The sequence below is a fragment of the Ranitomeya variabilis genome, chromosome 5 (genome assembly GCF_051348905.1).
Source record: "Ranitomeya variabilis isolate aRanVar5 chromosome 5, aRanVar5.hap1, whole genome shotgun sequence".
NCBI lineage: Eukaryota > Metazoa > Chordata > Amphibia > Anura > Dendrobatidae > Ranitomeya > Ranitomeya variabilis.
In genome coordinates, this window is record NC_135236.1 from 558,473,548 (window position 1) to 558,501,211 (window position 27,664).

General features: G+C 47.8%; 1 protein-coding gene across 1 annotated transcript in view; it reads left to right on the forward strand.

Annotated features, from left to right (window-relative positions):
• The first annotated feature begins 1,123 nt into the window (after positions 1–1,123).
• Positions 1,124–27,664, forward strand: part of LOC143773840 (uncharacterized) — a 96,652-nt gene continuing 70,111 nt past the window's right edge. Inside the window, exons 1-2 of the mRNA XM_077261173.1 lie at positions 1,124–1,329; positions 1,420–1,467. Of these exons, the coding sequence (XP_077117288.1) occupies positions 1,132–1,329; positions 1,420–1,467 (246 nt within the window). The 5' untranslated portion in view covers positions 1,124–1,131. The remainder of the gene's footprint in view (positions 1,330–1,419; positions 1,468–27,664) is intronic.

A 27,664-nucleotide genomic window follows, 5' to 3' on the forward strand; every position in this document is an offset into this window, starting at 1 on the left:
ATATGGAGCAATATAAGTGGCCCATTCTGTATGTAGCATTATATGGGGCCCATTCTCAATGAACCATTATATGGGGCCCATTCTATATGGAGCAATATATGGGGCCCATTCTTTATGGAGCATTATATGGAGCCCATTCTGTATGGGGCACTATATATGGGGCCCATTATTTATGAAGCATTATATGGGGCCCATTCTGTATGTAGTAATATATGGGGCCCATTCTGTATGGAGCACTATATGGGGCCAATTCTACATGGAGAAATATATAGGGCCCATTAGGTATAGAGCAATATATAAGGCCCATTTTGTATGTGTATGAGAAGTGATTTGCATTTCCACAAAGGCAAACTTAGGAAATCTCTACTTTTGTTTTCGCTTAAAGCACCACTCCAGAATTATTCTTTTTTTCAACTCTGGAGTGATGCTTTAAATCTAAGCCCCTGCCACTGGTCATATACTTACCCTTTGGCAGCTTCACAGAATTTCTTTTCCTCTCCAGTCCCTTTGTTCCATCCTGTGAGTTTCTGACGGGCCGGATGTCAGAAGACTATACAAGAGCGCAATAAAAGTCTATGAGAGCCAGAATGAGGCCTTCGGACTGATGGGAGCAGTGGCGAAAATGGATGAAAACGCCGTAAGGTGATTATGAGACGGAGCAGGAGAATTACATTTAAAGCACCACTCCAGCGGTGCTATAAAAAAACAGCTGGAGTGGTGCTTTAACAAATGGCCCAATTTTTATTTATTTAATTCTCCAACCAGTGAGCTCTTATCTGCCCCACAACCCTGAAAAGGAGATGTTTGGTCATGGATGCTCTTAAAAGGGAAATTCCATTAAGGACCATTTATTTTAACTTCTCCCTTTAGGATTATCTTCTAATTAAAGAGAGATTTTGCAATAAAGCCACTGAGGATACTGAGATCACATGTCTCACATTTGCAGCATGTAGGGAGGATCCATCATCACTCCAACCTCTTCAAATAGAGCCTTGTGATTTCACACGCCTAGCAATAAGTTACTCATTTCAAAATCAGATTTTTTTTTTTAGAAAACCTTATCTTTTTGAACCAGAAGATAAAAACATTTCCTTTTCATGAGCTACAGTATATATAGATTTTTACTTTTAGATGCCAGAGCTTTGTTTGGTCTTACATTTAGTGTTCCCATTTAAAATGGATAGATGCTTTAAATTGTCATGTTTTTATTTTGGAATATTTTGTACATTATTCTTTCCAACATATACAATATCTGTCTACAATCCAAGACCTATCATTGAAGAAATTATTATTTTAACTGAAAAGGTAACTGACAAATTATTACATGAGGTAAGTGACCATAAATCCTTTTAAGATCCTGAAATTATTTGTTGTTTCCATTGATTATTATTTGATCGTTTGTTCTTTTTTGTAATTTAGCTCGATCATCACTTTCCTTTGGATACTCTACTGAAGAGTCAGAACTGGGTAATGTAACATTATCTTATAGATGTTCACTTTTACTCTATATGTTCACTATGTTCTTTTGTTTTAAGTCTATATATAATCAGTGCTTTATGTTGTTGCACTATGTAGTTATACTAATCAGTTCTATACAAGCATGTCTCACAGGTGCTTCACTTTATGATAGGTTCACCTGTACTGGAACGGCATAATGCTAATTTGATACATATTTTACTATTATATTTAAAATATGAGTAATTTCTGCCATTGAAGTGCAGTAGATTTCCATGTGGAATCTTTTTCCATATGGAAATGTTTTAGCTGCATATGAACATGGTTTCAGAGAGCCCATTCAAAAACATAGGGCATAGATTGTCCTCAAATTTTACACAAATCTGGTTAAAAATTTGTATCAAATAGTGTAAAAATAAAGGTTGTACAGTCCCAGTTTATTTTAATGTCCCTCTTTTTGACCTTATAAATACATTTGCAATACTACCGTTACTGTGTTACTCCAGGAAGCATCTGTTTGGTTTTCCACTGCATATTTGTATATTATTTAATAATTTTGGTCCTTAAAATTGGTTTCATTAGGTTATTTTTTGTGCCAATATATGTAAATCATACTAGATTCAAATACATAAATTTGTGTCAAAACCATAGAAGCATAAATGTTCCACTATCACCCATGGATCTTAAACTTGTTTTTCTTTTTAATTCCACTTTTATTAATTCTCAATGTTAGAGTACTAATTGGGAAATGACAACATATGCACCGTGCTCAATAATGAAAAATTATAGAAAGAATATCATCAGCCAGCCTTAGGCTAGGTTCACATTGCGTTAATGGGTTAACGCTAACGGACTGCATTGCACGGTGAAATTGTCGCAATTAACGCCGTGCAACGGGTCCGTTAGCGCACCCATTGACAGCAATGTGATTTTTCCCTGTAGCGCATCGATAACGCATGCCATTTTCGGCACGTGCTAGTGATGTACCGTTCTTTTGTGACGGACCTTGGACGCTGCTTGCAGCGTCCGAGGTGCGCCCGAGGTCCGTTCGGGGATCTGCGCTAGCGGGGACGGCGAACGAGGACCCTAGAGAAACATTGCGTTAGCGCAATCCGCTAGCGCTATGCGCTTAACGGATAACCCATTAACGCAATGTGAACCTAGCCTTAGGCTAAATAGTACCTTTGGCAAAATTACCTTTGATGCCCCCCTACTCCATTTTTTTTATATATAGTATGCCAAATACACATGCATGTGTTTTAAATGCTAGGAAAATTGATTGAAGCTTTCTTCACATATTGGCACTTGTTCATTGAGACGGACATTTTGTACATTTTGTATGCCAATCTTTGTAAAGAAGTAACTGGAGTGCGATGCAACTAATTTCTGAAAGTGTTGCTCCAATACTTATACATTGATTATTAATATGAGAACTCTTAGGTTCTGACCTCTAGCACCCCACAGATTAGCTTTTCTCAGTGAAGGCTGCCAGATATTGGCAGTTTTGGAGCATGGCAGCCAGTAGCATAACTAAAGTCTGATGTGCCCCGGTGGAAGATTTGGACTGTGCCCCCCGCATCCTGAATATTTATATATATTATATATACAGTGGCTTGCGAAAGTATTCGGCTCCCTGGAACTTTTCAATCTTTTCCCACATATCATGCTTCAAACATAAAGATACCAAATGTAAATGTTTGGTGAAGAATTAACAACAAGTGGAACACAATTGTGAAGTTGAATGAAATTTATTGGTTATTTTACATTTTTGTGGAAATTCAAAAACTGAAAAGTGGGGCGTGCAATATTATTTGGCCCCATTAACGTAATACTTTGTTGCGCCACCTTTTGCTGCGATTACAGCTGCAAGTCGCTTGGGGTATGTCTCTATCAGTTTTGTACATCGAGAGACTGAAATTCTTGCCCATTCTTCCTTGACAAACAGCTCGAGCTCAGTGAGGTTTGATGGAGATCGTTAGTGAACAGCAGTTTTCAGCTCTTTCCACAGATTCTTGAGTGGATTGAGATCTAGACTGTGACTTGGCCATTCTAAGACCTGGATACGTTTATTTGTGAACCATTCACTTGTAGATTTTGCTTTATGTTTGGGATCATTGTATTGTTGGAAGACAAATCTCCATCCCAGTCTCGGGTCTTTTGCAGACTCAAACAGGTTTTCTTCAAGAATGGTCCTGTATTTGGCTCTATCCATCTTCGCATCAATTTTAACCGTCTTCCCTGTCCCTGCTGAAGAAAAGCAGGCCCAAACCATGATGCTGCCACCACCATGTTTGACAGTGGGGATGGTGTGTTCAGGGTGATGAGCTGTGTTGCCTTTACGCCAAACATATCATTTGGCATTGTTGCCAAAAAGTTCAATTTTGGTTTCATCTGACCAGAGCACTTTCTTCCACATGTTTGGTGTGTCTCCAAGGTGGCTTGTTGCAAACTTTAAACGACACTTTTTATGAATATCTTTGAGAAATGGCTTTCTTCTTGCCACTCTTCCATAAAGGCCAGATTTGTGCAGTGTACGACTGATTGCTGTCCTATGGACAGACTGTACCACCTTTGCTGTAGATCTCTGCAGTTCATCCAGAGTGATCATGGGCCTCTTGGCTGCATCTCTGATCAGTCTTCTCCTTGTTTGAGATGAAAGTTTAGAGGGACGGCAGGGTCTTGGTAGATTTGCAGTGGCATGATACTCCTTCCATTTCAATATGATCGCTTGCACAGTGCTCCTTGGGATGTTAGAGTTTTGGAAATCATTTTGTATCCAAATCTGGCTTTAAACTTCTCCACAACAGGACCTGCCTGTTGTGTTCCTTGGACTTCATGATGCTCTCTGGGCTTCAAACAGAACCCTGAGACTATCACAGAGCAGGTGCATCTATACGGAGACTTGATTACACACAGGTGGATTATATTTTTCATCATTAGGCATTTAGGACTACATTGGATCATTCAGAGATCCACAATGAACTTCTGGAATGAGTTTGCTGCACTGAAAGTAAAGGGGCCGAATAATATTGCACGCCCCACTTTTCATTTTTTGAATTTCCCCAAAAAATTAAAATAACCAATACATTTCGTTCAACTTCATAATTGTGTTCCACTTGTTGTTGACTATTTACAAGCAAGTACGGCCCTACCCACGCAACTTGTGAACAACAACAGTCATTTTTGGAACTGGCAGCAATGGACAAACTTTTAACTATTTACAGTCACATCAGTTTTCTTTTTATTTTCTCTTATGCTTGTCTGGCCAGTGATGGTTGCCTTCCCTGCTTCTCCTGACATTTACAGCACTCTTGCCAGGTTATCATGGGGATTTCCCCTTGGAGCATGATCATGTCCTCCTCTCTGCTCACCTCCAGTGGTGTGCCTGTGAGTTTTAGCAGTGCTCTCATGTGCTTCTCCATCCCGGATCCCTGGTCCCAGGGAACACTGTAACGGCCCCAACCAGGTCAGGGAGCTGATGGTGCTGGGAGCGGGCCTACCAGTGATTCGTCGGTCTGCAGCGAGGCACAGTCGGTGGCTGCGGTAAGGTCAGTCACTGGAGCGAGGTCAGTCGCTGTGGCACGAGCAGTCGCTGGAGTGGGGTCGGTCACCGGGGCAGGGTCATTCCTCATACCTGCTTCAGATGCGGTCCCCTCGGTGCCGGTCTGCTCCGCTGTTGAAGCTGCAGTCGCTGGTCGCTGGATGGGCCACGGTGCTGTTGTCTCCTTCAGCAGCATCTCACTTTCCGGCTCCGCTGGGGTCAAAGGTGCGGGCTGCAGGTCTTTTGTCGGCGCCGCAATCTTTTTCAGCAGTGCCGCTGTTTCTGGCTCCTGGGCGCCGGATCTTCTTTCCTTCTCCGGACCAGACGAGGCTGCCAACGGACATCTGGTAAGGCTCGCAATGAAGGCCTCTTTCCACCCGGTTACGGTGCTCAGCTGTGCCTGCAGAAGTTGGTTGGTGAGTTCTTCCACCTCCGCTTTCAGGAACTCCAGGACCTTTGGTGACGGCTCGCTGCGGCTTCCATCCTGGTAGCTGGGGGAGTCCTCAGCTTCCACCCCACCCTCCGAGTCTGGAGCTGCAGCTCTGAGGGCATGCACAGCTCCGTTTCCTTCTCCTTTGCACTCTGACAGGATCCCACCCCTGCCAGGGATCAACTAACTGAGCAGAGCTCAACCAGCAACTCACTAACTTTCCCTACAGGCGACCAATTTTACCAATGTGGGGAGTGGCGTAATAAATAGGACAAGAGCTCCCCCTGGTGGCCTGGAGTGTGAAATGTGTTGCATGTTTGTGATACCTGGATGCATTTATCCTTCTTTGCCTCCAAACGTAGCATCACTCTCCCCGAGAGGAAAGCAATACCACTGCGACAACCAGGAACCTGGGGCACCGCAATAGTCCTCCATATAGTATAGTGTACCCCATAGCACTCCATATAATATAATGCACCCTCCATAGTACTATATATATATAATGCACACCCCATATTCCTTCATATAGTATAATGTACCTCCATATATAATGCACAGCCCATAGTACTCCATGTATGCATAATACACAGCACATATTCTTCATATAATATAATGCACAGCCCATATTCCCCCATATAGTATAATTCACAGCCAATAGTTCATCATATGGTATACAGCACAGCCCATAGTCCTCCATATAGTATAATGAACCTCATAGTCCTCCATATAATATAATGCACTCTCCATAGACCACCATTTAGTATAAAACACAGCCCATATCCTTCATATAACATAAAGTACAGCCCATATTAGCATAATATACAGCCTATATCATTAATATAATAAAATGCACATCCATGTAGTAGTATGGCCACCGTGTACTCACTGATTTAGAAAATAAATAAATACTCACCTCCCATTCACTCCCCCTTCGCGTGGCATCCTGTTCTGAAGCCGGCAACTTATTTCAGCGTGCAAATGACAGGAGCACATGATATCACTGCCATACGCCCCCAGTCAAATACATGTCGAAGTCAGTTTGCTTGCCTCTGATTGGCTGGCAGCGTGCATTTCCGCATATGGACCAGACAGGTCTGTGTGCTGCAATACACTTCAGCTGAATGTGCATCCATGGATGCTCATCCATCTAAAGTATTTGCTATCATCGGTGGGCCCCTTACCTGCCAGGCCCGCTTTCGGTGGTGACCATAGCAACCATTGCCAAATACTGCAGATTCACTTCTATTTGTTTGAATAGGAGTGGATTTCAGTATGTGGCAGCAGTAGCTACAGAGTTGATGAAGCTGTACTGTTCTGCTACACAACTGCTAACATCTAGACTGAGAACAGCTGATCGGTGGTGGTGCTAGGGGTCGGAACCTCAGCGATCTGATTACAGTAAAAGGTGTGAAGCAAACCCATATGATGCGTGTGCATCTTAATGAATAAGGTGTTCTGCTCCACCAGAAATTTTACTCCAGCCATAAGATGGAGCACATATCTGGTGTAATTTACCCATCTTTAGAGGAATAAATTATGATGAACCTTCTAAGTGGGCTTCTCCATTCCCTACTCATTCCACAGTGCAAACTTACCACTCACTCACACACTGGTCATATTGTGCGCACAACCCTGACACACTGGTTATATCGCACATAGCCCTCACAGCCCTAACAAACTGGCTGTATATCATACACAGCCCTCACACACTGATTGTAGATCGCATACAGACCTGACCCACTGGCCGTTTATCGCATACAACCCTTACACACTGGCCGTATACCACACACCAGCTGTATTATGCACACAGCCTTCACACACAGGCAGTATACCACACACAGCTTTCACACACATGCAGTATGCCGCACACAGCACTCATACACTGACCATATCCCAGAGATGTAGGCAGGTTTTCCAGCACGTGGAGCAAGAATTCAGTTTGCGGCCCCACCTCATCAGCACATATGCGATCTGAATACTTACTCACATGCAAACGAGCTGCTCTCCATAATTCTCTTAATGGTCAGTGAAAAACTGAGAGAAGTAGGAAAAAAAGCTTTTTGTCACGTGACCGTAGGTAAGAAAATCGCATATCAGTGAAGTGGTCATGTGATGACTGATGGAACCTGCAAGCAGAGCTGAATCCTGACATTGATTATATTACACACTGTTAGGATTAGCATGCTACAGGGTTTCATGTTATAATTAAAGAGCTTTTTCTGGTTGGAGAAGAAAGTCTGAAATGTGACTGAAGGGTTCTGAATTTTCACAGCACATGCACTGCACACTTTTAGGATTCTCCCTTGCTGGTGGCAAGAGTGCATAGTCATGTGAGTAGGGCCGGCATTATGGGCATGCAGACCAGGCAGCTGCCTAGGGGCCCCACCAGGGGCTGGCTGGCAATTTTCAGCCTGGGGGGCAATCACAAGGCAGTGGCCCTCGAGTTGCGGTGGCCCTCCTTTTTCCTGCTTATATCTGGCCACTGCATTAAAGTAGCAGAGATAACAGACTTTAAAAACAGGCTGGTACACAAATATGGGAACTGAACGGAGCTTGCTGCATAGATATGGGAGCAGAATCGAGCTTACTCCAGAGATATGGGAACAGAACGGAGCTTACTACAGAGATATGTGAGCAGAACAGAGCTTACTACAGAGATATGGGAGCAGAACAGAGCTTATTATAGAGATATGGGAGCAGAACCGAACTTACTAGATTCAGAGATATGGGAGCCGAACCGAGCTTACTGCAAAGATATGGGAGCAGAACCGAGCTTACCACAGAGATATGGGAGCAGAACCGAGCTAACAGCAAGGATATGGGAGCAGAACCGAGCTTACTGCAGAGATATGGGAGCAGAAGTGAGCTTACTAGAGAGATAAGGGAGCAGAACCGAGCTTACTACAGAGATATGGGAGCAGAACCGAGCTTACTGCAGAGATATGGGAGCAGAACCGAGCTTACTACAGAGATAAGGGAGCAGAACCGAGCTTAATAAGTCTACTACATGGAACCAAGTCTGCTACATAGAAACTGGAGCAGAACTGAGATTATGACATACATACAGTACCATAATCTAGATTACTACATTGATAGAGTACCAGAACCAAGCTTACTGCTTAGATATGGTGCTTACTTACAAACATACACACAACAATACAGCTACACAGTGCCTAGTACTATCACCACTACACAGAGAATACATAATATTATAATATCACCATTATCTCTACATGAAACTACATTCTATACAAAGACCAATGATGCCACCATACACTCCCTGACAGAAGTTATGTCGCTTATCCATGTTATGTCAATAAAAGCTTATAACCTGATGTTAAATTCATCCATTGGTTGTATAAGTTATTCTTTTGAAAGCTGGAACACTCCAAAATGTGATTTAGGTTAAGAAAATAAATTGTTATCAAAGCAGAAATATTGATCATTTAATGGACACAGAATGGTCAGATTTTGGCAAGACAAAATTTTTGTTGCCCACAGACAAATAATTAACTTAAAATACAAATATATGTTGCATAACATTGGTGAATGAAGTTGTGGTGCTCATCTAGATTCTTTGGTTTTGTCTTCCAAGCTTCCTCTTTCATCCTTCCCCAAACATGCTCAATGATGTTCATGTCTAGTGACTGGGCTGGCCACTCCTTGAGCACCTTGATCTTTTTTGCCTGGAGGAACTTTGTTGTAGAGATGGATGTATGAGATGGAGCACCATCCTGCTGCAGAATTTGACCTCTTTTATGATTTGGAATATAAGCGGTAGTTAATACTTCTTGATATTTTAGGCTATTGATATTGCCTTCCACCTTGCAAATGTTTCGCACACCCCAAAACTGAATGTAACCCCAGACCATGATCTTTCAACCACCAAATTTAACTGTCTTCTGGGTGTATTTTGGATCCATACTGGCTCCAGTAAGTCTCCTGCAGTGTTTGTGGCAGCTGTGGTGTAATTCTTCTACTGAAGAGAAATCCATCTTCTGCCACTTTTCCAGTGTCCATCTACAGGTCCTTCTCAAAAAAATAGCATATAGTGTTAAATTTCATTATTTACCATAATGTAATGATTACAATTAAACTTTCATATATTATAGATTCATTATCCACCAACTGAAATTTGTCAGGTCTTTTATTGTTTTAATACTGATGATTTTGGCATACAACTCCTGATAACCCAAAAAACCTGTCTCAATAAATTAGCATATCAAGAAAAGGTTCTCTAAATGATCTATTACCCTAATCTTATGAATCAACTAATTAACTCTAAACACATGCAAAAGATACCTGAGGCTTTTAATAACTCCCTGCCTGGTTCATTACTCAAAACCCCCATCATGGGTAAGACTAGCGACCTGACAGATGTCAAGAAGGCCATCATTGACACCCTCAAGCAAGAGGGTAAGACCCAGAAAGAAATTTCTCAACAAATAGGCTGTTCCCAGAGTGCTGTATCAAGGCACCTCAATGGTAAGTCTGTTGGAAGGAAACAATGTGGCAGAAAACGCTGTACAACGAGAAGAGGTGACCGGACCCTGAGGAAGATTGTGGAGAAGGACCGATTCCAGACCTTGGGGAACCTGAGGAAGCAGTGGACTGAGTCTGGTGTGGAAACATCCAGAGCCACCGTGCACAGGCGTGTGCAGGAAATGGGCTACAGGTGCCGCATTCCCCAGGTAAAGCCACTTTTGAACCATAAACAGCGGCAAAAGCGCCTGACCTGGGCTACAGAGAAGCAGTACTGGACTGTTGCTAAGTGGTCCCAAGTACTTTTTTCTGATGAAAGCAAATTTTGCATGTCATTCGGAAATCAAGGTGCCAGAGTCTGGAGGAAGACTGGGGAGAAAGAAATGCCAAAATGCCTGAAGTCCAGTGTCAAGTACCCACAGTCAGTGATGGTGTGGGGTGCCATGTCAGCTGCTGGTGTTGGTCCACTGTGTTTCATCAAGGGCAGGGTCAATGCAGCTAGCTATCAGGAGATTTTGGAGCACTTCATGCTTCCATCGGCTGAAATGCTTTATGGAGATGAAGATTTCATTTTTCAGCACGACCTGGCACCTGCTCACAGTGCCAAAACCACTGGTAAATGGTTTACTGACCATGGTATTACTGTGCTCAATTGGCCTGCCAACTCTCCTGACCTGAACCCCATAGAGAATCTGTGGGATATTGTGAAGAGAAAGTTGAGAGACGCAAGACCCAACACTCTGGATGAGCTTAAGGCCGCTATTGAAGCATCCTGGGCCTCCATAACATCTCAGCAGTAGTGTTGAGCATTCCGATACCGCAAGTATCGGGTATCGGCCGATACTTGCGGTATCGGAATTCCGATACCGGGATTCCGATACTTGCCGCGTATCGGATACCGGAATCGGAAGTTCACAGATTCAAAATGCACAAATTCATCCAATGAGAATGATTCCAAGTGTGGGCACATCCTGTTCAGCATGGAGGGCATGAAACTACTGGCATGGCTGTGATTGGCTGCTGAAATGATGTCATGATGCAGTTTAAAAGTCGCTGGCGCCATTTTGCGCTCACTCTGCTGTGAATTCAGTTAGTGACAGGACGCTGTTTGCTGACTGAGGGCCAGTTTAGAGATAGCGATTTGCTTCTTTGTGCTTTCCAAAGGCTAATTTAGCAACCGCTGTGTTCACCTACTATTCACCTTGCTTTTGCCTTGTAGCGCTGTTTTCACAGTGATCTGCAAGGTCTGTGTGTGTGTGTGTGTGTGAGTGCAGCCCACTCTCTAGTCTGAGTGCAGCCACATAGGCCATCCATAGCTGGTTGTATTCAGTTCAGGGAGGGTGGTTCATTGCCTCATACTGTTCTTCTTTTTTTTTTTTTCCAAGTAGTGTAGTCTGCTGCTAATTTTTTCAAAAAATTCCTATTAGTGTCTTTCCACCCGTCTCCAGCTAATTTGTGGAAAAACACTACATAGGATAACGTAGAGGAGAGTTTTTGGGCCTTGCAGCGCCATTTACGACTGTCTGCACGGTCTCCGTGTGACTGCAGCTCGCCCTTTAGTCTGTGAGCAGCCATAGCCTGGTTGTCTCCAGCTCAGGGTTCTCCACTGCGTCATACCGCTAAATCAATTTTCCTTTTATTTTAAGTAGTGCAGGCTGCTGCACATTTTTTCAAAAAATTCCTATTAGTGTCTTTCCACCCGTCTCCAGCTAATTTGTGGAAAAACACAACATAGGATAACGTAGAGGAGGGTTTTTGGGCCTTGCAGCGCCGTTTACGGCTGTCTGCACGGTCTCCGTGTGACTGCAGCTCGCCCTGTAGTCTGTGAGCAGCCATAGCCTGGTTGTCTCCAGCTCAGGGTTCTCCACTGCGTCATACCGCAAAATCAATTTTCCTTTTATTTTAAGTAGTGCAGGCTGCTGCACATTTTTTCAAAAAATTCCTATTAGTGTCTTTCCACCCGTCTCCAGCTAACTTGTGGAAAAACACTACATAGGATAACGTAGAGGAGGGTTTTTGGGCCTTGCAGCACCGTTTACGGCTGTCTGCACGGTCTCCGTGTGACTGCAGCTCTATCTGTTGTCAGTTCAGCCCCCAAAAAATAAATAAATAATAAAGTTCACCAAACACACCAGTGACACCACTTTACATTTGTGTAGGCCACATTAGCTCATATTAAAGTCTAGTCCACACTTTAGAAAATTAGTGTTTCTTATACCTGTTAGGAGGAGTTGCTCAGGAATAAGCACACAAAGCCGTTAGTACTTTTCTGCTTATCTTTATCAGTCAACCAAGATGAAGAAGGCAGTGAGTAAGGCACGTGGGCGTGGGCGTGGGCGCGGAGCAGGGAGGGGACGTGTGGATTCTGTGCCTGCTGCGGGCACCGGTGACTCATCAGCACCCACTTTCACCAGGGAACAGTCATTCATGCGCAGCTTTGTCGCAGAGCGCCGTACACCGCTGCTGCGTGAAGAACAAATTGAAGCCGTTGTCGGATGGATGGCAGCTAATGCATCAACTTCAATTAGTGCCACATCCTCTCAGACACAGAGCACTGGAGAGCAGCCATCTGTCTCTTCACCACCTGCCAAATTGCCCAGGCAGACAGAGAGCCCAGGACAGGAGCCGTCTCTACTTCTGTTCTCTGAATCTCTTGGCTTGGAAACATGGGGCCAGCCAAGCAGCATTGGAGAAATGGAAGAAGAGGCAGGGTGCAGTGATGCCCAACAGCTTTTTCTCTCTTCCTCTGAAGAGGCGGGTGGGCCAGTGGCTCCGGTCACCACATCGCAGGCCGCATCAGCTGATGATGACACTCAGGTGCCACTTACTGGTGCGTGCTCTGCTGCTGAGACTACCCAGGAGGAGCAGTTGGGGGCAGAGGGTAGTGTAGATGATGAGGTCCTTGACCCATCCTGGCGTGAGGGACAGGAAGGTGGTGGGAGCAGCTCTGAGGAAGAGATTCCCCGTACGGCCCAAAGAGGGAGAGGGAGGGGGAAGACTGCGGATCCTGCAGCCTCCGCTTTGGCACCCGTTAGGAGCATGTCTCTTCCAAAAGCCAAAAAGGGCGCTCCCAAGACTTGCAGTGCCTGGTCCTTTTTTGACACAGTTGCAGATGACATTTGCTATGTCAAATGCAAGGTGTGTCATCAAAAAGTCAAAAGAGGGAAAAATGTCAGCAACCTCAATACCTCCAACATGTGGAAACATGTGCGCACTAGGCACGTGGTGGAGTTAGAAAAACACACTGAAGAGCTAGGCCAACAAACAGCGGCAGCTACCACCTCTTCAGCTCGTGTTGCCTCTTCCTCCAGCTCACACGCAGCTGGTTTGGCTTCCTCCCAGGATCGCCGTGGAAGAACCTCTGGCCCTGTTGTCCAGAGACCCGCTGTAATTCCACCCGCAGCACCACTTTCCCAGTCATCCACACACTCCCAGCCCAGTCTACAGCCATCGGTAGTACAGGCATGGGAGAAAAGGCGGCCTTTCTCGTCAAACCACCCACGAGCACAGGCTCTGACTGCAGGCATTGCCAAACTTCTGTCACTGGAAATGCTGTCATTCAGGCTGGTGGAGACTGACAGCTTCCGTGACTTGATGTCATTGGCAGTCCCACAGTACAATGTGCCCAGCCGCTTTTACTTCAGCAGGCAAGCCGTCCCTGCCCTGCACAAGCATGTGGAGGGACACATAAAACACGCGCTACTGAACGCCGTCAGTAGCAAGGTCCACCTCACCACCGATGCGTGGACCAGTCAACATGGACAGGGGCGATACCTTTCCCTCACTGCCCATTGGGTTAATGTCGTTGAGCCGGGTACAGATCGTGCGAGTGGCGCAGGATGTGTCCTGCCCACTCCAAGGATTGCAGGAATCCATTCTGTACGCATTGACTCCTCCTCTTACACCAGTTCCTCAGAATCATCGCTGCAGGAGCCGTCACAGTCCACCTCCACATGGACCCGTGATGAACGTTTACCTGTTGCGACCGACATGAGCACAGCCGTGGCCAAACGTCAACAGGCCGTCTTGAAATTAATTTATTTGGGGAATCGAAGCCACACAGCGCAGGAGCTCTGGAATGCCATCAAGCAGGAGAGCGATGTGTGGTTTGTGCCAGCGAATCTCCAGCCAGGCATGGTAGTGTGTGATAATGGCCGAAATCTGGTGGCAGCTCTGGGCCTCGGCAACCTCACTCACATCCCATGTCTGGCACATGTGCTCAATTTGGTCGTGCAGAGTTTTTTGAGGGACTATCCGGATCTTGATGCACTGCTGCACAAGGTCCGCCTAGAATGTGCTCACTTGTGGCGTTCCAGCACGGCAAAAGCGCGCATTGCGGCTCTGCAGCGCCGACACCGCCTGCCGGAACATCGCATCATATGTGACCTACCTACCAGGTGGAATTCCACGTTACATATGTTGGAGCGGTTGTGTGAGCAGCAGCAAGCTGTAATGGAGTACCAGCTGCTTCAGGCGCAAAGAAGTCGCACTCAGCGCCGTACAGACTTCACAACCACAGAGTGGGCCACTATGAATGACGTCTCCCAGGTTTTGCGTCCCTTTGATTATTCCACGCGGATGACGAGTGCAGATGATGCACTAGTCAGCATGACTGTCCCCCTTATCTGCCTGCTTGAAAAATCACTGCAAGCGCTAAGGGATGATGTTGTGGAAGAGGTGGAGGATGAGGATTCACCATTTCCATCATCCTCTGGACAGTCAGCGCCACGTGGTTCCTCACAAACGCGTAGGCAGGGGACAGTTTGTGAGGAGGATGAGGAGGAGTCAATGGAGGAGGAAGACATCCGTCCAGAGGAGGGAGTTACACAATTGTCCAGTACTCAGTGTGTACAGCGAGGGTGGGGTGATGACGAGCAGGCAGAGATCACGCCTCCAGCAGGGGACAGTGTTTCTTGGGCAGTTGGCAGTCTGCAGCACATGGTGGATTACATGCTGCAGTGCCTGAGAAACGACCGCCGCATCGCCCACATTCTCAACATGTCTGATTATTGGGTGTTCACCCTCCTAGATCCTCGCTACCGGGACAACGTAGAAAGCCTCATCACACCGTTGAACCGGGAGCGAAAAATGCGGGAGTACCAAGACACACTGGTGAATTCCATCATCTTCTCCATTCCAACTGAGAGAAGTGCTGCTAGTGCATTCCAAAGCAGCTCAGTGCGTCCAGGCAGTGGTGGAGGCTCTGCACAAAGAGGGAGCAGAAGCAGTGCCTCTGCCCAAGGCAAGACCAGTATGGCCCAACTGTGGCACAGTTTTCTGTGCCCGCCACAAAAGTCTACACCATCACAGACGGCTCCAGTCAGCAGGAGGCAACGGTTCCGTCAGATGGTGACAGACTACATGTCTTGCCCTCTTGCTGTACTCCCAGACGGCTCTTCCCCTTTCAAGTTTTGGGTCTCAAAGCTGGATACATGGCCAGAGCTAAGCCAGTATGCATTGGAGGTGCTGTCTTGCCCTGCGGCCAGTGTATTATCGGAACGTGTCTTTAGTGCTGCAGGTGGTGTACTAACTGACCGTCGCATGCGACTATCCTCCGATAACGTTGACCGGCTTACTTTCCTGAAAATGAACAAGGCCTGGATCTCGCAGGAATTTGCCACTCCTCTTCCTGATTAAATAATTAGGTGACTGTCTACAGTATCCAGGTCTCCTGTTGTGTTCATCTTTCTACCACCTGAACTTAAATTCCTGGGCTCCAACACCGCCAGTTGAGGCTCAGAAGTGCCGTCTGCACAGTCAAAACATACGACCCAGTGTTATTGGGTTTCAGTAACGTCAGCTGATCCCCAGCTGTGTAGCCTGCAATGTGTCCTGCGACCGCCACGCTGACACAACAACTGAAATGTAAGGGAACCTGTCCCCCCCCCCCAAGGCGTTTGTTACTGAAAGAGCCACCTTGTGCAGCAGTAATGCTGCACAAGGAAAAGGTAGCTATTTTTGTTTAGCTCCTTGCACACGCAGAACTTAACACTTATAAAATGTGTCCACTGATACCGTAAAACCGTCCCGGAGGTGGGACTTTCCTTCGTAATATGACTCAGCACAGCCGTCATTCCTACCCCCCCGGCGCCGTGCCACGGCTCCTCAGCGTTGTTTGATTCCGTCCCGGAGCCTGCGCTGTTATGTTATCCCGTGGCCAGGCACACTTAGCGCTGCCCGTCTTCTGACATCATTTGGTGTCAGGATGGCTGCGCCTGTGCGGCCGCGCTGGCCGAGAGCCCGCCTCGCAGTGTCTTCTGATATAATCCCACTGGGGGCCTGAGATCCATGGACATGCGCAGTGCATATCTGAACCTCCACCTCTCACTCATCTCCCTACGGCTTCTTCAGACTGTGCGGTGTCAGCTGGTCCCTAATAGCATGCCACGGCCGTGACACCGCACAGTCTTAAGAAGCCGTAGGGAGGGGAGTGAGAGGCAAGGATATGCACTGCGCATGGCCATGGATCCCAGGCCCGCGGTGGGATTACATTAGACGACACTGCGAGGCGGGCTCTCGGCCAGCGCGTTCGCACAGGCGCAGCCAGCCTGACACCAAATGATGTCAGAAGATGGGCAGCGCTAAGTGTGCCTGGCCAAGGGATAACATAACAGCGCAGGCTCCGGGACGGAATCAAACAACGCTGAGGAGCCGTGGTACGGCGCCGGGGGGGTAAGAATGACGGCTGTGCTGCGTCATATTACGAAGGAAAGTCCCACCTCCGGGACGGTCTCACGGTTTCAGGGGACACATTTTATAAGTGTTTAGTTCTGTGTTTGCAAGGAGCATAATGAAAAGAGCCACCTTTTCCTTTTGCATCTTTTGTGCTGCACAAGCTGGCTCTTTCAGCTACAAACGCCTTGGGGGGGGTTAAAGGTTCCCTTTCGACTTTCTCCAATCAGGCTTCGGCCTACATTGTGTTCCTCTGCTTTTCCACCTGTCCCTGGGCTCCAACACCGCTAGTTGCCGTCCAGAAGTGCTGTCCGCACAGTCCCAACAGTCGCTCCTCTGTTATTGGGGTTCAGTAACGTCAGCTGTTCCCCTGCTGTGTGTGTGGCAATCCCTCCTACCTCCTCCTACCTCCTCCACCTCTTCCTCCTCCACCTGTCCCTGGGCTCCAACACCGCTAGTTGCCGTCCAGAAGTGCTGTCCGCACAGTCCCAACAGTCCCTCCTCTGTTATTGGGGTTCAGTAACATCAGCTGTTCCCCTGCTGTGTGTGTGGCAATCCCTCCTACCTCCTCCTACCTCCTCCTCCTCCACCTGTCCCTGGGCTCCAACACCGCTAGTTGCCGTCCAGAAGTGCTGTCCGCACAGTCCCAACAGTCCCTCCTCTGTTATTGGGGTTCAGTAACGTCTGCTGTTCCCCTGCTGTGTGTGTGGCAATCCCTCCTACCTCCTCCACCTCCTCCTCCTCCACCTGTCCCTGGGCTCCAACACCGCTAGTTGCCGTCCAGAAGTGCTGACCGCACAGTCCCAACAGTCCCTCCTCTGTTATTGGGGTTCAGTAACGTCAGCTGTTCCCCTGCTGTGTGTGTGGCAATCCCTCCTACCTCCTCCACCTCCTCCTCCTCCACCTGTCCCTGGGCTCCAACACCGCTAGTTGCCGTCCAGAAGTGCTGTACGCACAGTCCCAACAGTCCCTCCTCTGTTATTGGGGTTCAGTAACGTCAGCTGTTCCCCTGCTGTGTGTGTGGCAATCCCTCCTACCTCCTCCACCTCCTCCACCTCCTCCTCCTCCACCTGTCCCTGGGCTCCAACACCGCTAGTTGCCGTCCAGAAGTGCTGTCCACACAGTCCCAACAGTCCCTCCTCTGTTATTGGGGTTCAGTAACGTCAGCTGTTCCCCTGCTGTGTGTGTGGCAATCCCTCCTACCTCCTCCACCTCCTCCTCCTCCACCTGTCCCTGGGCTCCAACACCGCTAGTTGCCATCCAGAAGTGCTGTCCGCACAGTCCCAACAGTCCCTCCTCTGTTATTGGGGTTCAGTAACGTCAGCTGTTCCCCTGCTGTGTGTGTGGCAATCCCTCCTACCTCCTCCACCTCCTCCTCCTCCACCTGTCCCTGGGCTCCAACACCGCTAGTTGCCGTCCAGAAGTGCTGTCCGCACAGTCCCAACAGTCCCTCCTCTGTTATTGGGGTTCAGTAACGTCAGCTGTTCCCCTGCTGTGTGTGTGGCAATCCCTCCTACCTCCTCCACCTCCTCCTCCTCCACCTGTCCCTGGGCTCCAACACCGCTAGTTGCCGTCCAGAAGTGCTGTCCGCACAGTCCCAACAGTCCCTCCTCTGTTATTGGGGTTCAGTAACGTCAGCTGTTCCCCTGCTGTGTGTGTGGCAATCCCTCCTACCTCCTCCTACCTCCTCCACCTCCTCCTCCTCCACCTGTCCCTGGGCTCCAACACCGCTAGTTGCCATCCAGAAGTGCTGTCCGCACAGTCCCAACAGTCCCTCCTCTGTTATTGGGGTTCAGTAACGTCAGCTGTTCCCCTGCTGTGTGTGTGACAATCCCTCCTACCTCCTCCTACCTCCTCCTCCTCCACCTGTCCCTGGGCTCCAACACCGCTAGTTGCCGTCCAGAAGTGCTGTCCGCACAGTCCCAACAGTCCCTCCTCTGTTATTGGGGTTCAGTAACGTCTGCTGTTCCCCTGCTGTGTGTGTGGCAATCCCTCCTACCTCCTCCACTTCCTCCTCCTCCACCTGTCCCTGGGCTCCAACACCGCTAGTTGCCGTCCAGAAGTGCTGTCCGCACAGTCCCAACAGTCCCTCCTCTGTTATTGGGGTTCAGTAACGTCAGCTGTTCCCCTGCTGTGTGTGTGGCAATCCCTCCTACCTCCTCCACCTCCTCCTCCTCCACCTGTCCCTGGGCTCCAACACCGCTAGTTGCCGTCCAGAAGTGCTGTCCGCACAGTCCCAACATATCTGAACCTCCACCTCTCATTCATCTCCCTACGGCTTTTTCAGACTGTGCGGTGTCAGCTGGTCCCTAATAGCATGCCACGGCCGTGACACCGCACAGTCTGAAGAAGCCGTAGGGAGGGGAGTGAGAGGTGAGGATATGCACTGCGCATGGCCACGGATCCCAGGCCCGCGGTGGGATTACATTAGACGACACTGCGAGGCGGGCTCTCAGCCAGCGCAGCCGCACAGGCGCAGCCAGTCTGACACCAAATGATGTCAGAAGACGGGCAGCGCAAAATGTGTGCATGGCCAAGGGCTAACCTAACAGCGCAGGCTCCGGGACTGATTCAAACAACGCTGAAGAGGCGGCGCACGGCGTCAAGGGGGTAAGAATGACGGCTGTGCTGCGTCACATCACAAAGGAAAGTTCCACCAACCGGACGGTATCACGGTAGGAGGGGACACTTTTCATAAGTGTTAGGTTCAGCATGTGCAAGGACCATAATTAAAAGAGCTAAGTTTACCTTTTCCAGCATTAGTGCTGTACACGATGGCTCTTTCAGCTACAAACGCTTGGGGGGGGGGTTAAAGTTTCCCTTTCAACTTGCTCCAGTGCAGGCTTCGGCCTACACTCTAATCCCTCTCCTCCTCCTGCTGACCCTGGGCTCTAACACCGCCAGTTGGGGCCCAGATGTGCTGGCTGCACAGAGCCAAACACCAGCCAATGTGTCAGTGGGGTTCAGCACCGCCAGCTGTTCCCCTGCTGTGTAGCCGGCAACGTGTCCTGCAACAGCCTCGCAGGCACAAGAACTTAAATTGAAGGAAACCTGTCCCCCCTCCCCCAGGCGTTTCTACGTTTTACAGCCACCTTGTACGACAGTAATGCTGCATGTGTGCAAGGTGGCTCAGAAACTTATTCTCCTTGCCCAGGTTGAACTGAACACGTCTAAAATGAGTCCTCTGCGACCATTAAAACGTCCCTCAGGTGTGATTTTCCTTTGTATTGACACGCAACAAGCTCCTTGGTAGCGCTGCCCGTCTTCTGGCATCATTGTTTGGCTGCCTGAGCCTCTGCGGCCGCCTTGCCCCACACAACGCCCCTCGGTGTCTTATTTATTTGGACTGCGAGGGTGTGATTGATGGGCATGAACGGTGCATTTCTTCGCCTGTCCCTCATCTCCTTCCGCCTTCTTCGCACTGTGCGTCTTCATGGCCGTGGCATGCGATAAGGGATCAACTGACGCCGCATAGTCTGAAGCGGGTGTAAGAACCCAAGCGAGAGGCGAACATATGTACTGCACCAGGCCATGAATCCCAGCCCCGCAGTGTTTTAACAATGTTAAGACACTGCGGGGCTTGGATTCATGGTCATCGCAAACCGCAACGGCCGACATTACATGATGTCAGAGGATGGGCAGCGCTAACAGGCCAAGGGGTAACACAAAAGCGCAGACTCCTGTGCAACAAATAACGATGCTCAGGAGGCCGCGCAAAGCACCAAGGTGGCATTTTTGCCAGCTGTACTGCGTCTCTTTACGAAGGGAACTCACGCCTCAAAATCAGTTTGACTGTGTAAGGGCCTAAATGTTATACGTGTTTCATTCAGCGTGTGCAAGGAGAAAAATTAAAAGAGCAACCTTTGACTTGTGCAGCACTACTGCTGCATAAGCTGTGGCTCTTCTACTTTGTAACACCTGAGGGGGGGGTTAAAGGTTACCTTTGAAATTGGTTCAATTAGGCTTCAGCCTACACTCTGCTCCCCCTGCAGAGCCCGGGCTCCAACACCGCCAGTTGGGGCCCGGTACTGCTAGCTGCACAGAGCTAAACACCAGCCAATGTGTCAGTGGGGTTCAGCACCGCCAGCTGTTCCCCTGCTGTGCACCCGGCAACGTGTCCTGCAACAGCCACGCAGGCACAACAGACCCAAAGCTGCCGCCAGTGCAGGCTTCGGCCTACACTCTGCTCCCTCTCCTCCTCCTGCTGACTCTGGGCTCTAACACTGCCAGTTGGGGCCCGATACTGCTAGCTGCACAGAGCCAAACACCAGCCAATGTGTCAGTGGGGTTCAGCACCGCCAGCTGTTCCCCTGCTGTGTAGCCGGCAACGTGTCCTGCAAAAGCCACGCAGACACAAGAACTGAAATTGAAGGGAACCTGTCCCCCCTCCCCCAGGCGTTTGTATGTTTTACAGCCACCTTGTACAGCGGTAATGCTGCATGTGTGCAAGGTGGCTCATAAACGTATTCTCCTCGCACATGTGGAACTGAAAACACGTCTAAAATGTGTCCTCTGTGTGACCATTTAACCGTCCCGGAGGTGTGACTTTCCTTTGTAATGACACGCTGCAACCCCCTTGGTAGCGCTGGCCGTCTTCTGGCATCATTGTTTGGCTGCCTGCGCCTCTGCGGCCGCCCTGACCCACACAACGCCTCTCGGTGTCTTATTTATTGGGACTGCGAGGGTGTGATTGATGGGCATGAGCAGTAAATCAGTTCGCCTGTCCCTCATCTCCTTCCGCCTTCTTCAGACTGTGCGGCTTCATGGCCGTGGCATGCGATAAGGGATCAGCTGACACCGCACAGTCTGAAGCGGGTGTAAGGACCCGAGTGTGAGAGGCAAACATATGTGCTGCGCCAGGCCATGAATCCCAGCCCCGCAGTGTTTTAACAATGTTAAGACACTGCGGGGCTGGGATTCATGGTCATCGCGAACCGCACCGGCCGACATTAAATGATGTCAGAAGATGGGCAGCGCTAACAGCGCTAGGCCAGGGGATAACATGACAGCGCAGACTCCTGTACAGCAAATAACAACGCTCAGGAGGCTGCACCCAGCACCAAGGTGGGATTCTTGACATCTGTGCTGCGTCTCATTACGAAGGGAACTCGCGCCTCCAACACAGTTTGACTGTATAAAGGGCTAAATGTTATACGTGTTTCATTCAGCGTGTGCAAGGAGAAAAATTAAAAGAGCAACCTTTGACTTGTGCAGCACTACTGCTGCATAAGCTGTGGCTCTTCTACTTTGTAACACCTGAGGGGGGGTTTAAAGGTTACCTTTGAAATTGGTTAAATTAGGCTTCGGCCTACACTCTGCTCCCCCTGCAGAGCCCAGGCTCCAACACCGCCAGTTGGGGCCCGGTACTGCTAGCTGCACAGAGCTAAACACCAGCCAATGTGTCAGTGGGGTTCAGCACCGCCAGCTGTTCCCCTGCTGTGCAGCCGGCAACGTGTCCTGCAACAGCCACGCAGGCACAACAGACCCAAAGCTGCCGCCAGTGCAGGCTTCGGCCTACACTCTGCTCCCTCTCCTCCTCCTGCTGACTCTGGGCTCTAACACCGCCAGTTGGGGCCCGGTACTGCTAGCTGCACAGAGCCAAACACCAGCCAATGTGTCAGTGGGGTTCAGCACCGCCAGCTGTTCCCCTGCTGTGTAGCCGGCAACGTGTCCTGCAAAAGCCACGCAGACACAAGAACTGAAATTGAAGGGAACCTGTCCCCCCTCCCCCAGGCGTTTGTATGTTTTACAGCCACCTTGTACAGCGGTAATGCTGCATGTGTGCAAGGTGGCTCATAAACGTATTCTCTTCGCACATGTGGAACTGAAAACACGTCTAAAATGTGTCCTCTGTGTGACCATTTAACCGTCCCGGAGGTGTGACTTTCCTTTGTAATGACACGCTGCAACCCCCTTGGTAGCGCTGGCCGTCTTCTGGCATCATTGTTTGGCTGCCTGCGGCTCTGCGGCCGCCCTGACCCACACAACGCCCCTCGGTGTCTTATTTATTGGGACTGCGAGGGTGTGATTGATGGGCATGAGCAGTGCATCAGTTCGCCTGTCCCTCATCTCCTTCCGCCTTCTTCAGACTGTGCGGCTTCATGGCCGTGGCATGCGATAAGGGATCAGCTGACGCCGCACAGTCTGAAGCGGGTGTAAGGACCCGAGTGTGAGAGGCGAACATATGTGCTGCGCCAGGCCATGAATCCCAGCCCCGCAGTGTTTTAACAATGTTAAAACACTGCGGGGCCGGGATTCATGGTCATCGTGAACCGCACCGGCCGACATTAAATGATGTCAGAAGATGGGCAGCGCTAACAGCGCTAGGCCAGGGGATAACACGACAGCGCAGACTCCTGTACAGCAAATAACAACGCTCAGGAGGCTGCACCCAGCACCAAGGTGGGATTCTTGACATCTGTGCTGCGTCTCATTACGCAGGGAACTCGCGCCTCCAACACAGTTTGACTGTATAAAGGGCTAAATGTTATACGTGTTTCATTCAGCGTGTGCAAGGAGAAAAATTAAAAGAGCAACCTTTGACTTGTGCAGCACTACTGCTGCATAAGCTGTGGCTCTTCTACTTTGTAACACCTGAGGGGGGGTTAAAGGTTACCTTTGAAATTGGTTCAATTAGGCTTCGGCCTACACTCTGCTCCTCCTGCAGAGCCCGGGCTCCAACACCGCCAGTTGGGGCCTGATACTGCTAGCTGCACAGAGCTAAACACCAGCCAATGTGTCAGTGGGGTTCAGCACCGCCAGCTGTTCCCCTGCTGTGCAGCCGGCAACGTGTCCTGCAACAGCCACGCAGGCACAACAGACCCAAAGCTGCCGCCAGTGCAGGCTTCGGCCTACACTCTGCTCCCTCTCCTCCTCCTGCTGACCCTTTGCTCCAACACTGCTAGTTGGGGCTCTAGGAAGACAAGCTTGAATAGGTCCCCATCCTGGTTCCAGCACCGTCAGCTGGTTCCGGGCAGAGCCTTTGGCTTAGGTGCCTCCTTCTGGGTATCCGAGTTCCACCAACGTCAGGTGGTCCTTGGTAGTGCTTTCAGCACGGGTACCTCCTGCTTAGTAACCGGTAGGGTTGAGCGAAACGGGTCGATCATTTTCAAAAGTCGCCGACTTTTGGCTAAGTCGGCGTCTCATGAAACCCGATCCGACCCCTGTGCTTGTCGGCCATGCGGTACGCGACTTTCGCGCCAAAGTCGCGTTTCAATGACGCGAAAAGCGCCATTTCTCAGCCAATGAAGGTGAACGCAGAGTGTGGGCAGCGTGATGACATAGATCCTGGTCCCCACCATCTTAGAGAAGGGCATTGCAGTGATTGGCTTGCTGTCTGCGGCGTCACAGGGGCTATAAAGGGGCGTTCCCGCCGACCGCCATCTTACTGCTGCTGATCTGAGCTTAGGGACAGGTTGCTGCCGCTTCATCAGAAGCAGGGAGAGCGTTAGGCAGGGTCCACTAACCACCAAACCGCTTGTGCTGCAGCGATTTCCACTGTCCAACACCACCTTCGGTGTGCAGGGACTGTGGAAGCTATTTTTTTTTTTTTTTCCCCTCAGCGCTGTAGCTCATTGGGCTGCCCTAGAAGGCTCCGTGATAGCTGTATTGCTGTGTGTACGCCACTGTGGAAACCAACTGCTTTTTTCAAAGCACATATCCTCTTGTTCCTTCCTTTCTGCACAGCTATCTTTTCTGTTTTTCCACACTTTTTATTTAATTTGTGCATCAGTCCACTCCTATTGCTGCCTGCCATACCTGGCTTACATTACTGCAGGGAGATAGTAATTGTAGGACAGTTTTTTTTTTTTTTTTGTTTTTTTTTTTTGTGGGAGATTAAGATTGGCATTTCTGCTACAGTGCCATCCCTGTGTGTGCCATCTCTCACTGAGTGGGCCATAGAAAGCCTATTTATTTTTTCCGTGATTTGTGTTCTAAAATCTACCTCAACACAAAAACAGTACATCAATCAGTGGGAGAAAAATATTGGCCTCAGTCAGGGCTTGTGTGCCACTGCTGTGTGTGCTATCTCTCATTCAGTGGGCTATAGCAAGCCTATTTTTTATTTTTTTTTTTAATATTATTTGGTTTCTAATTCTCCCTGAAAAAAAAAAAAAAAACCTAAAAAAACAGTGGGAGAATAATATTGCCCTTTCAGCTTGTGTGCCAGTCTTGACTCCTGGGTGTGCCACCTCTCTCCCTCTCATTCAGTGGGCCATAGAAAGCCTATTTATTTATTTTTTTAAATATTATTGGGTTTCTAAAGTCTCCCTGAAAAAACAAAAAATACATAAAAAAACAGTGGGAGAGTAATATTGCCCTTTCAGCTTGTGTGCCAGTCTTGACTCCTGGGTGTGCCACCTCTCTCCCTTTCATTCAGTGGGCCATAGAAAGCCTATTTATTTTTTCCGTGATTTGTGTTCTAAAATCTACCTCAACACAAAAACACTACATCAATCAGTGGGAGAAAAATATTGGCCTCAGTCAGGGCTTGTGTGCCACTGCTGTGTGTGCTATCTCTCATTCAGTGGGCTATAGCAAGCCTATTTTTTTTTTTTTTTTTTTAATATTATTTGGTTTCTAAAGTCTCCCTGAAAAAAAAAAAAAAACATAAAAAAACAGTGGGAGAGTAATATTGCCCTTTCAGCTTGTGTGCCAGTCTTGACTCCTGGGTGTGCCACCTCTCTCCCTTTCATTCAGTGGGCCATAGAAAGCCTATTTATTTTTTGGTTTTTTTAATATTATTTGGTTTCTAAAGTCTCCCTGAAAATAAAAAAAAAAAATACATAAAAAAACAGTGGGAGAGTAATATTGCCATTTCAGCTTGTGTGCCAGTCTTGACTCCTGGGTGTGCCACCTCTCTCCCTCTCATTCAGTGGGCCATAGAAAGCCTTGTTTTTTTGTTTTTTTTTTAATATTATTTGGTTTCTAAAGTCTCCCTGAAAATAAAAAAAAAAAACATAAAAAAACAGTGGGAGAGTAATATTGCCATTTCAGCTTGTGTGCCAGTCTTGACTCCTGGGTGTGCCACCTCTCTCTCTAATTGTGGGCCATAGAAAGCCTATTTATTTTTTGGTTTTTTTAATATTATTTGGTTTCTAAAGTCTCCCTGAAAATAAAAAAAAAAAATACATAAAAAAACAGTGGGAGAGTAATATTGCCCTTTCAGCTTGTGTGCCAGTCTTGACTCCTGGGTGTGCCACCTCTCTCCCTTTCATTCAGTGGGCCATAGAAAGCCTATTTATTTTTTGGTTTTTTTAATATTATTTGGTTTCTAAAGTCTCCCTGAAAATAAAAAAAAAAAATACATAAAAAAACAGTGGGAGAGTAATATTGCCCTTTCAGCTTGTGTGCCAGTCTTGACTCCTGGGTGTGCCACCTCTCTCCCTTTCATTCAGTGGGCCATAGAAAGCCTATTAATTTTTTTGTTTTTTTAATATTATTTGGTTTCTAAAGTCTCCCTGAAAATAAAAAAAAAAAATACATAAAAAAACAGTGGGAGAGTAATATTGCCATTTCAGCTTGTGTGCCAGTCTTGACTCCTGGGTGTGCCACCTCTCTCCCTCTCATTCAGTGGGCCATAGAAAGCCTTGTTTTTTTGTTTTTTTTTTAATATTATTTGGTTTCTAAAGTCTCCCTGAAAATAAAAAAAAAAAACATAAAAAAACAGTGGGAGAGTAATATTGCCATTTCAGCTTGTGTGCCAGTCTTGACTCCTGGGTGTGCCACCTCTCTCTCTAATTGTGGGCCATAGAAAGCCTATTTATTTTTTGGTTTTTTTAATATTATTTGGTTTCTAAAGTCTCCCTGAAAATAAAAAAAAAAAATACATAAAAAAACAGTGGGAGAGTAATATTGCCATTTCAGCTTGTGTGCCAGTCTTGACTCCTGGGTGTGCCACCTCTGTCCCTCTCATTCAGTGGGCCATAGAAAGCCTTGTTTTTTTTTTTTTTTTTAAATATTATTTGGTTTCTAAAGTCTCCCTGAAAATAAAAAAAAAATACATAAAAAAACAGTGGGAGAGTAATATTGCCATTTCAGCTTGTGTGCCAGTCTTGACTCCTGGGTGTGCCACCTCTCTCTCTAATTGTGGGCCATAGAAAGCCTTTTTATTTTTTTCCTTCATTTGTGTTTTAAAATCAACCTCAACACAAAAACACTACATCAATCAGTGGGAGAAAAATATTGGCCTCAGTCAGGGCTTGTGTGCCACTCCTGTGCGTGCCATCTCTCATTCAGTGGGCCATAGAAAGCCTTGTTTTTTTGTTTTTTTTTTAAATATTATTTGGTTTCTAAAGTCTCACAGAGAAAAAAAAATAAATAAATTAGGTGGGAGATTAATATTGACATTAGTGCTTGAGTGACAGTCCTGCGTGTGTGTCATCTCTGTGATTTGGTGTCACAGAAAACAGAGTGTGTAACATTGTGCCTGATTTTCCTTGTGGTCTCACCAACCTGTTAAGGGATATTGAAATCATACTGAAGTTATAGCTCACCGTGTAAGTTGTTTGACAGCAACAAATAAAGTTAGTTTGGTTACGATTTTTAAACAATGAGGAAGTCTGGTGCAAGAGGTCGTCGTGGGCGTTCATTGTCAGCTGGTAATGATGGTAGTGGTAGTGGAGCATCAGGTGGTCGTGGGGATAAAAATATTCCACCTAAGTCTGGAGCTGTGGAGCCAGTTTCGTCGTCAGGCTACACAAGGCCTCGAACGCTCTCTTTTCTGGGAGTAGGAAAACCGCTTTTAAAGGCTGAGCAGCAACAGCAAGTTTTGGCTTACATTGCAGACTCAGCCTCTAGCTCTTTTGCCTCCTCTTCCGAAACTGGTAAATGTAAAAGCAGCGCGTCGCTTGTGGATGTTCACGGTCAGGGACAAGTCGCTTCCTTGTCCTCCTCAGCAAAAACTACAACAAGAGAGAAGGATGCAGCAGGCGACACAACGGGTCACTCCATGGAGCTCTTTACACATACCGTCCCTGGCTTAGAAAGTGAAACATTTAACAGGCCATGCCCATTACAAGTAGATTCTGACATGGAGTGCACTGATGCACAGCCACAGCCAGAGTACTATGCTGCTCCTTTGA